We start from the raw sequence: 12291 nt of genomic DNA on the forward strand, positions 1-12291 counted from the left end.
GAGCTTTTGAAATCCGGGTCGGCCGATGACCGATTAATGCTGCCGATTTATTTTGTCCGATATTTGGCAGATATGTGCTTGTTTTTAACCTCTTATTTGAACCTTTTATTTGAAAGATAAAACGTAACACAAATAATTACTCAAGATAGACAAAATTTCTCAACAAATACATTTATTGAACACTTGACCAATCTGCACTTGTACACTTAAATTAAAAATGTATAATGTAAAAACATATTTTATAAATAATGTATAACAAATATATTAAATAAACAAAGCAGGTGTTACGAACTGCTCCGAGACACGAAGGCTGAGATCCAAATGCAGCTTTAATTAAGGGGCAATCCACACATGTAATCCAATATTCAGAGCATCCAAGAGAAGCACAGGCATAACTAGGGATGGGTATCGTTAAGATTTTAATGGTATTAATATCTTACCGATAGTGCTTATCGATCCGGTACTTTAACGGTATTCTTAACGGTTCTTTTTGTTATATATATATATATATATATATATATATATATATATATATATATATATTAAACAAAGATTACCAAAAGATAAACAATTACACAAAGATAAATGTTATATAGGCACAGTGATTTAATTTCAGGAAGGTCTACTAACATTACTGTTCAGGTGTGGTCTAAAAAGAAATCTAATAAAGTAATCAATTGTAAAATAACACTGCATAGTTTATCATAGATAGATTAATGCTTATTAATGCAGAAGTTATTCATTCAAGAGCTGTAAGTGATTTTCTCTTTGCTTTTTGTTGTTTGATTCGCGGTAATGGCTAAATCGTCAGCATGTTTAATAGACTGCTTCCTCTTTAAGACCGAGTTCAGATCTAATAGGCTCCTGATGCACACTATTTCCATAAATACGTCCATTTAAGACTCCATTTACATCCAATCTCCAAGCCGGTCGTTTTGACATATTTTTGTGTATAGTAGATCGTTCATGAAACCCAAAGTAGCCTATAATTTGCTTGTCTCGTTGTGGTCCGTTTCGGAGCGCGCGCCGCCTTGGGAACGGTATCTCTTGCGCTCTTTTTATTATTAAACGCGTCCCGCAATTTAGCAACAGTAGCTAGACTGCATTTTACAACAATCACCGATTGTGCTGATTCTGACGTTAAGTTTGAGTTTTAGGGAGAAATGGCAGTGCACCGCTGTGAAGGGAAGGAAGTTGTGCTAGACAGAATGCGGCTTATGTATAAATATTCTTTTTAAAATCTTTGGAAGGTGAAATCTAAAATAAAATCAGACTAATATCACAGATCTAAACCAGGCTACGTTTGAATGTTTAGTTCTGTCACTCATTAAGCAGGGCTCGTGTTGTGCTCGCTGTGGCACCGCGTGAGAGATCTCTCTCTATCTCTCTCTCTCTCTGACTGCGAATAGCTAAATTGCATCACAGACAAATGGTTTCATATTATTATACATAGAAATGGCTGGCGAGATAAAATAACTTTCTCTTTATAGCAATAATAAATGTATTTTCTTAATTTCTCCAGTACCGACAGCAGAACCGATAACGTCCGAGCTTACCAAAGCCAGTCCTTCAATAGCCTATAGTGCGTTGGTATCTTTTTTTATTACTTATTTCTCTGCATTGAGTGACAACCCTCTCAAATATAAGACACACAAACAGAACAAATAAAAGTCTCAGATTCACTGTCTGTAATTGAAAGATTCTTGCTTACTTATTGTGACATGATAGCAACCCTTCTGCTGTGATAATGCAACTTCAACTACGCTATCAATATCCAAAGTAGCCGAACGTCATGTCGCCTATCGCGTTTGTCGTGTTTTTTCTTGAAGTTGGCAGTAACATATCAAAAGTTTTTTATTAAATATAAAGGAGTTATACAAATTTAATCCTTACTGTTTTCTCCAAGGAACTTAGCTCCTTCCTTAGGCACTGGATGAGGTCTGCTCACCCTGCTGGAAAATGACTCCAGGGGCAGCGTGCGTCGAACACGTGTTCCACAACAACACTAGGCTGCCCACAGATACGCCTGCCTAATAATCAGCTTGATATACTTGGATATTGGCCGATGCTGATTATGTTAAAAAATGCAAAAAAACGGCCGATTAATCTGCCGACCGATCAATCGGTCGGCCTCTACACTCGAGTCTTAATGAATGCTTTTATTCTGCCTTCATGTGCTTTTTGGATCAGCAAAATTTTGGCACCCATTCACTTGCATTGTATGGACCTAAAAAGTTTAAATATTCTTCTGAAAATATTAATTTGTGTTCTGCAGAAAAAAAAAAGTCATGCACATATGGGATGGCATGAGGGTGAGTAAATGATGAGAGATTTTCCTTTTTGAGTGAACTATTCCTTTAAGAAGCATGTACTGTAAATGTATATAGATGGCCTCTGAACTAACAAACATGGGATCCTGATATTTTTCAAGACATCCCTTCCATCTACATCAGTGTTTATCATGACATTACCAATATGCAGCATTTGCAAGAAAGAAGAGAGTGTCCTTTCCAAAATTGTTCCTTGCCCTGGGCTGGCCTGCTGGAGGAGAATCTTCCTAGTGTCACCATTAATAACTGATGATACTATCTGTCATGCCCACAAGCTTATGCCTGCTTTCACAACTTAAAGTATGAGAGAGACTCAACACAAATGCAAACACACAAAGAATTTTCTTTAGTTGAACCCATGGAAAAACAATATTTTGATGATGTCAAAATCTCTGGCACCCATTGACACTGCACACTACACACAGACGTCCACACAGGTTAAAACTCTGACCCTCGGTCGATGCAGTTTACCAAACAGAACTGAGTAGAGTGTTAATGTGTTCCTCCCCCGTCAGCGTATGACTCATTGTTTTCCTCCTCTGTTGTCCTCTCCGAGCCTGCAAAGGCTTTCTTATCTCTATATCCACACAAAGAGAATGTACATCACAAATCTTCATTGCTCTCCTATTTCTTGTTCGGAAAACACAGACATCTTGACTCTGAAACACTCTAAACTCAATGTATTCATGAGAATGCAAAGATAAAAGCCAGGATGTTAGTCATTTACAGTTTATTGCCATTTTAGCCATTTAGGTGGTATTGGTTGATGTATGTTTAAAGGAATTTGTGCCATTGTTAGAGTAATTATATTGGGTCGCATTCACTAATACTTGCACAGTGTACTTTAAGTGTATACAGTACAGTAATTGATTCACAACAGGTGCATAAATGCACATACATTTGTTTTTATCGTCATAATAATGTTGATGAATCTGGATTAATCTAAATGATGGAGTGTGTGCCCCCAGTTAGTAATTAGCATAATATAGCACCATACAAGGGCTTTCTACACAACCTCTTCTGTACAGCCATTTGTCGCTCTCTGCAAATGTAACCTTACACTCTCTCAAGATGCGTTCTGACCTAAAAGCACATGTAAAGTAGAGCCAAGTCAAACAACATCAAGCCATTCTCAAAACCAGTTGAAAGACAATAAACACCTGTTATTAAGGACCAGAATATGGTAATTTCTTCATTTTTATGTAGAACCTATCACTGATCGAGCTCTAATGTTTAATTTTTGTAACTCAAACACAGTGACCCTACAATGAGTCATACTGATTTTAAAGTCATTTATAACGAAGTTATTTCTTCGATTTCTAAAAATTATGTAAATGTAGAAAAAATTTAAAAGAATGAATAACATAAATTGATGAATCTGGATTTCTATGTGAAAACTTTTGTACACAGATTTTACGCACAAATATGTGCATTCACAAGGTTACTGAATGAGAGCCATTGTGTCTTTTATTGTTTCCATAATTGTTGTTCAGTAGTGATTACAGTATAAGTGGATTTGAGTTTATCCATTGGTTGTTGATTGGATTGTGAAAATATGTGCGTTGCCAGGGGTGTAAAGTAATGAATTACAAATACTCATATTACTGAGTAAAGTATATAATATAAAGTATATTAATTAAATACTTTTTCCCAAGAATTGTACTAATTATCAAAATGTTATACTTGTACATTTTGATTGTTGTAACTGTACTTTTTATGTAATATTTTCCCGTCTGTGTTCGCTACTTCCCTGTCCTTATTTTATTTTGATCTATCAACATGATTGGCTAGGGAGAGTCTCATGACTCCCATCAAATCACACGTAAAAAACTTGAACAGCAGCTGTAGATCTGGCACCAACTGTGGAGGATGCCTCAAGCGTAGTTTACAGCTGAACATCACAGCAGCACCTGAAAGGGCTTTTTGCAGTGAAAAAGGCCAATTGCTTGATCGTGTCATGTGAGTTTATATTGCTCAAGCCTGATATCAGCATTAATCCTGCCTCTAATTTGTTTACGCGATTTTTTTGTGTCTATAATGTAGCCTGTAATTTAACTATCACTTAGATTATTGGGCTGCTGTGAGAGACTAATGCAATGTTATCAATAGGGCTGGGCAATAAAATGATCTTGATGTTTATCTGAAAAAAGAGAGATGTCCTCGATCAAACTTTTGAGTAGTTTTCTATATTTAGCCTATGCTCTACATCTAGAACAGGGGTGTTCATTACATCAATTATGATAGCAAGAGCACCACTGGTTGGTTTGGTGCTGTTTGATTGATTGGTTCATGCCTAATGATGAAATACACTTTTTAATTCCGCCAATGCCAAAGTGAATGGACAAAAAGCATATTTTCACTTGAAGTGTACATGTGACAACCTTCTGTTTACCAGTTTAGTGCTTTAGCCCACTACGCCACCACCACTCCACTTTCATTGTATGGACCAAAAGAGCTGAGATATTCTTCTAAAAATCTTAATTTTTGTTCTGCAAAAAGTCATCCACATCCAGGATGGCATGAGGGTGAGTAAATGAGAGAATTTAAATTTTTAGGTGAATTATTGCTTTTTAAGAGTGATGTAGCCCCTCTACCAAACAACTTTCCCCATGCCTTCTCTACCTGCTCTATTGTGCAGGACATGTTTTATGCACAACAATAACGTGCTGTCGGCATTAAGGGAAATTTAGACCAAACACAAAAACTGATTTTAATGTATTGTTTCATACATTATGATTTAAAATGGTGATCCGTGTATTGAAAATAACCTTTTGATCTTTTCATTTCTGTTATCATGTCTCCCTTTTATTTTTTGGAATCAGATTCATGTAGTATTTATCATAGATAAGTGATGTATTTTAGAAGTTGGCATAGAGTGTTCATTATAATGGGTCATAGGTTTTGCAACTCCGTACTCAATACACACTACTCATGAGTACTTTTAAATTATCTACTCTTTTACTCTTACTTGAGTAGTTTTTAGGAAAGCTAATTTTGCTCTACACACCAAAAAAAATATCGGAAGTAACAGTACTTCTACTTGATTATGATTTTTCCATACTCATTCCACCCCTGGACATTGCATAGCAGAATGGAGGCAGATCTGAATGAGAGTTTGCAGTGGACACACACACATTTATGATCAAAAGGACAACATAAACACACAAGCACATTGTCTTGTACACAGTCTTTGCTAACGAAGAGGCTGTAGCCATTGGAAATATAACCATATTTGGAATATAACCATATTTTAACATTTTGAAAAAAATGGAAAAAACACTTACTTGTGCTGTGCATCCCAAGATAAGCATTCAAAAATATAAATAAACTCCAGAGGCATCCAAAGCATTGTATTCATTAGTGATCACCTCAGCAATTCAGGCATGACATTTCTCAAACACCCACGAATTTGCCATTATTCCTGCTCATTTGAAATGTAAATTCAAGCTAGCTGACCCGTAACCTGTAATCCATTGGGATATGGAACGATAGTTTTGAAGGAAAACAGACAAAAATAGACCTTGCCATCTTCATCAACATGCGATTGATGCTTCGTTCAACTCTACACAAGGTTGTGGTATTAATAAGAAAAGGGCAGGGTTTAAGTGGACTAAATGATTGAGGTCCTGCATACGTCACCAGAGAGAATCTTTAATTTCACCGGAAGATTGATTTATGAAAGATTATGAGGTAAAAAAAAAATACAAATAAAACATGCATGGAAGGATTGTTCACAATAAGATCAATAACATGCATTTTGAAAATAGATAGGGTTTCATATATTTTATTGGTTACAATATGAAAAAGTACCTCCTACTGAAAAATCGACCTATTTGCTTACCTGACTGTCCAAGAGAATTGGCAATTCTCTTCAACTCTTCTCTTTCTCCACCCAGTTGTGCTACAGTTCAGATGAAACGTCAAATAGGAACTGGTGCTCCTGCCAATGTTCCACTGAATTTTCCTCCATTTCTTCGGTCCAATGAGACTCTTGATACTGCAGCTATGCTAGTTGATGTTCTGTTGCAGGTACATCAGGACTCCTCCCACTGAAACTTCCTGTGCCCCGTTCCTTGTTCTCTCATTAGCTGTAGAGCAACGCTTTACTTGTATTCAGTCAAAACACATTTTACATTGGCACGATTTGGAATCGCAGACAGGTCCAGATATTTAACATTCTAGATATCTCACTGACATCGGCAACACGTCAATGCTTCTCTCAAATCACGTCTTTGATAGTTCATGCTGTGCGATCGTTGTTCATGGGAGCGATCTCCGATTTGCCCACGATTTCAGGCTTTTGTCGGCAATCTCCACAAAACTTTCGGCGAACAAAAAACAGGCTTAAAATCGTGTAGTGTAAACTCGGCATAAAAGAAAAGTAGAAGCTGGTGCAATGCATTCTATCTACCACAGGGGGAGCACAGAAAACTAAGTGAAAGTGTAAAAAACAATAGAGTGAAGAAATTAATATATCATCTGATATTGTCATCCTCCCTCTATATATAACTTTGTGGCTCATACACAGCACATACATTTTTCACCAACCTCAGCAAGACTCCACTCTGGCCCACAACCTTCCGTCTGCCAATATCCTGCCAACAACACACACAGACATACACTAATAACCAGCTTTAATTGATGATTGATGTGAAAGACGGCACTATAATCAAAAATATTTTTAAGGGTGGGAATTGCCAGTGAACCTTTTGACACAATGTTATTGCAATGCTTGGATTACTAAATATAACATCTTTTTTGCAGATCTGTGTAAAAACTGTGTAATGATATAGAAAATATTACAATACTTTTTATTAATCTTTGAAAATTTCACTGAAAAGTAAGACTTTACAGCACTGCGTAAACAAACATTAACACATTTCCATGCAGGCAGGCTACTATGAAGCTGCATTATAGGGATGTACACCTTAATATAATATAATATAATATAATATAATATAATGTGCAGAGTGTCATCTTGTTGGCAGAGGCTATTTACACTAACTCCACACACCACTCCTCTTTCCAAACTCAAGACAACTACTGATCCAATGAAAGTGGGCATATTTACATTTTTCACAATGGGGCAGAGATATTAAACTGGTTAACATGTTAGACATTTAGTGGATTAAGAGATTGGATAACTAAGTGACTATTTGCACTCCAATAGTCTGGTGGAAACACAGGATTTAATGACAAACTGCACCCCAATGTGCAGCTGTAGTAGCTCTAATTGTAATGACAGTATGTGTTTGTGATGTCATGCTGGAGATCTGGGTTTGAATCCAACCCCTTGACATACTTTTTCCCATGTCCCTACTCTTAATATACTAGTAATAAATAAAATAGATTTTTCACAGTGATTTGGTCACGGTGAAGGTCGGGGAGTTGAGAAAAGGATTTAGTCTGGATAAAATTAACCATGGTTTTACTGTATGTGTTTTGGTGGAAACTATATAGTTCTGATGTGTTAACCATGGTGTTACTACAGTAACATGTTGTTAATATTAGTTAATAGTATCAATGTTTAATTTTATGGTTATGATGATTTTACTAGAAAAATACCATGGTGAACCTATGGTTACTATGGTTATATCTGTTTATAATATATAATATAATGTAATAAAATATAATATACTAAACAAATGAGAAATACAATGCTAAACTATATCAAGTTACCTCACCTCATTTTCTGCATTACAGTATAACTATGAAAATATATACCAAATTTACATCTGTAACTTTTTACTGTAGTTATTTATTGGTTCTTCTTTTCTTATGTTTGTTCCAGATCGTTGAGCAGGGTAAGAACGTGAAGAGTTACCACTACATCCTAGCAAACCTGGTAAGCTAAAGACACACCACCCACCTCAAAAGTATGACAGATCTTATGGACTAATGTTCTATAAATGCTGCCTGGAGAAAAGGTCTGTGAATGGGAAGAACTACAAGTGATTTCGGCAGTCTCTGTCTCTAGGTTTGCTGAATGTATGAGAATGGAAATCCAAATTGATTTAAACAGAAATGATAATAATCGCTGCATTAATATGCTGTGGTGCACTTGTGAATGGTGCACTGCTGAGGATGTTAAATTTAACCAGCCCTGGCTGGTTTGTTAAATGTAATTGAGACAAATGATAACGCTTGCAAAACAATAAAGCAAGATTTGCAACTGCATACTTTTTACATAATTGATAAATGTTAAGAATTGGTAGCAAATTACTTTGTGTCTTACGATTGGGAATTTACACTGTGTTTGCACGTGCGAACGTGTGTGTGTGTGTGCAATTGTGTGCCTGTTCAGTCGTGCATATGAGTGGATGCCCATATAAGCTTCTCTTCTGCGTCCTTTTGGGTGAAGGCTAGTTTCTATAGTGATATCACCAACTCACTGCACCACATTTACATGGACATGGAGCAGAAAAAAGATACAACTCTATCCACTTAGTTGAGAGATTTGGGCACCTGCTTGAGAGCAGAGGAGAGGAGACATGCTTCCTTTCTTGCCTCATAGTATAATATACCATTGCATTGTATAGTGTATATTATATTATAGTATAACATGGTATAGCATAATGTAACACAGTGTAGCATAGCATAGCATAGTAAAGTATAGTGTAGTAAAGGAAGTCATCAAATGATGTAACCCTAACAAAGGCTGTTCTTGTTGTCAACTTGTACATTAAAGCTGATGTGTGTTTGAGGCAAAACTATATATTTATCTAACCAGAGACAGACAGGAGGGAGTGTTCGGGAAACCTTGTTATTTGTGCAATTCTGTTGGGTATGCTAGTGACACAGAAATTACATACTTCAGTTTTACACATTATACAAATTACTGATATGGCACATTCTGACAGCAGTTAATGAGTCTTGAGAACTTATGAGAGTGCAGGTGTTTTTACCCAAACTTTTACATTCCTTAATTCAATGACAGTGTTAACATTGAGTTTGTGTAGGACTGTATGGTCAAAATCCCTCACTTGAATACTAAAGTAGGAGGGCTGCCTATGCATGAAGTGCTGAATAATCAGGCTGAGCAGAGGGAGAGGGAGAAATGAAAGGGTGGGACACTGACAAAATCAGTCAAAAACTTAATAAAATCCATCAGACACATACAACTGAATGGCACCATAAGTGGTTCTTTGTTCCAGAAAAGAAAGAATGTCACTGTTGCTATGAGAGCAGATAGTCGACTTCAGAGTGAATGCCAAAAGACTGTGCTGACAAAAAACAAAAGATAAATAAATAAATATAAGGAAGAAACAGACGATCACAAGAGAGCAGCAGTAATGGAAGTACTTCAAAAAGCAGCTTGCCATTGCAATCAGAGACATCTGAAATGACTCCCGTTCCTTTGCCCATTTTTTCCTTCATGCTTTGTACTGTACAGTATATTGGCTTCAGACCACTGAAGTTGCCTAGTAGTTTAACCAGGCGGACTGGTCACCTGCTGCTCTATTTACAATGTTGCCCTATCTCTGTTCCCCAGCAACTCAGTCCCAAATTCAATTTCTGTCGTTTGGAGCCATGGCTTAGTGGTTAGTGCATGTGTTCCAAATTTGTATACAAAATGTTAATTGGTACTCTGGTTAATTGTATCCTGTTATCCTTCATTATTGTGTGTTTGCCCATTGTTAGTAATTGGCTATAATCTCTCATTTGTAATGCTTTGTTTTGACCATACTTATTTGAATAGCTAAGAATAGTCGTTAGGTCTGAAATGTTTGCTTTCAATGTATATTTTCTACAATTCTTCAAGAAAAAATTATCTTGTAAATAAATGTTCCTAAAGCATTTATGGTTAGTTGACACATAAATAGAATTTTCTTTTTATAGTACAAATCTCTGAATTAAAATTAATTAATAAAAACAGCACAGCATTTAAGTCACTGTGTCAAGTTAAATGTAGTTTGAAACTTAGAAAAACATGTCTTGAGATCCCTGCGTTTGGATTTGCGCTCAATCAAGCCATGTTTTGAACGCAAGAACTTGTTCTCATCTTGTGTTTGCTGTCGTTGGTAGGGCTGCACGAGTATATTGAAAATCATAATTTATTATTATTTCACTTGATATTGTAATTGCAATTATTTATTTAGATTAAAATAGTTCTTGCAAGGCATGCCACATTCTTTATGTAGACTACATATCCAAAACAAGCTGAGAATTGTTCCTGATTAGCTTTATTGCATAAAAAACAAGCTTTTCAAATTGCATTTTGAATAAATTATGCATAGAATGTATGCAATACAACAAAACTAGAATACTAGGTTGTCGTTTCTGATATGCTAAAAGACAAATTTAAACAGATTTTCTGATTGTCTATTGCATTCATGCACACAACGGACCAAAATATGTTGTAAATCGAACATTTAGACGCAACAGGAAAAGATCTCAATTGAATGAATTAATTGACACTTTTCACATTTAATTAATCGCAGCAGCTGTAATTGTAATCTTAATAATGTTTTTCACTTAATTGTGCAGCCCTAGTTGACACATAACATGTCCATAAATAAAATCTTTAATTGTACAAATCTATCAATTAATATGAGTTCATAAAAATTGCATGCATTATTACAATTAAAGAAAGAGTATCGTATGTTAAATCACAGGTCATGTCTACTTTCCAAAAGTATTTCATGTCAACAAACTGTATATTTATGACATTAAACTTTCAAATGTTTCTTCATAAGGATTCCAGCTTTTTGAAATCAGTGAAAGCTGCTGCTTTTTTCTTTTTTTTTAGAAATTACTTTACTTTGTTTCTTTCCTTTTTGTATGGTTTTGCATAAAAACCCTTTTGTTTAGTAAATGAGTTCTTCCTTCCAAATTAGTTTAAAAGTCGGTAGTAATCTTCAAAACTGTTCCATGTCTCAGAGCTTGCTGTTGTATGCTCATGATGACATGCATCCCAGATGTGCACTCAATAACAGCACAATGTTTGTGCAGTGATGCATAAAGCCTGCGTATGTCTAATAGAGTTGTTCGTTCTCAATGTAGAGAGCGAAGAGGTTGTGAAAAGTGAGTGTGTGAGACACCTTAGCCCTGAGGCCAGATTGTGATAGCGGTTCCCTCCGTACCATTACATCATAATATATTTGACGTTTCAAGAGAGATTTCAATTGAAAGAGTAGACTACATTAGGGAGAGTATTAAATAATATGTGATATGGCTACTGTATTTTTAATAGGTCCATTATCTCTTCCCATCCTTAAATTTATGAACTACACATGCATGATATTTACAGCATAGCCGTGATGCTGTATTTGCAGGAGGCTTATTGTTAGAGGATTTCAGCTCTTGCTCGTGTGTGTGTGTGTGTGTGTGTGTGTGTGTGTGTGTGTGTGTGTGTGTGTTAGAGAGAGGTACTGTACAGTGCCACTGTACTGTACACAAGCATGAGATCAGGATAGCAGTGCAGTGCGTCTTGTTCCTTATCCCATTGAGCAGATGTACCTAAGCAACACTGTGACACGCTACTGTCCTTGGGGGACCAAGCATTTTAAGGGATTTGAGATCAAAGATCAACACACTAACAACCTGACAAAGGCTATCACACTCACTACTGAGTCAAACACGCACACACACACACACACCCCTAAATATTTTTTGTTTACCTAAGCACAAACAAATCTTCAGTACCCATACATTTATATTTAATTAAGATTAAGATTAAGATATACTTTATTGTCCCCGAAGGGAAATTTGTTTTGGACACTGTCCATTCCGTAGCTTTACAGAGACAACACAAAGACAGTTCACAACATTTCCTCAACACATACTTCTCCCGAACGTTCTCTCATATACATTTAGTAGGTACGTATGTATAGTAGTAAACACATTAACCCTTCCATTGGCACAAGGCCCATAAAATGCGCAATTGGCATACTGCACACTCCATAGTCCCCATAAAATACACAACTGATATATTCCACATGGCCTATATGATACACAATTG

The 12291-nt window shown here is 36.1% G+C and overlaps 1 protein-coding gene across 1 annotated transcript in view; it reads left to right on the top strand.

The window, feature by feature from the left end:
- The window catches only part of LOC127659765 (glutamate receptor 1-like), a 142719-nt gene that overhangs the window by 62905 nt on the left and 67523 nt on the right, over nt 1-12291 (top strand). Inside the window, exon 5 of the mRNA XM_052149719.1 lies at nt 8122-8175. Within this exon, the coding sequence (XP_052005679.1) occupies nt 8122-8175 (54 nt within the window). The remainder of the gene's footprint in view (nt 1-8121; nt 8176-12291) is intronic.

This window comes from Xyrauchen texanus, chromosome 19 (genome assembly GCF_025860055.1).
Source record: "Xyrauchen texanus isolate HMW12.3.18 chromosome 19, RBS_HiC_50CHRs, whole genome shotgun sequence".
NCBI classification, from domain to species: domain Eukaryota; kingdom Metazoa; phylum Chordata; class Actinopteri; order Cypriniformes; family Catostomidae; genus Xyrauchen; species Xyrauchen texanus.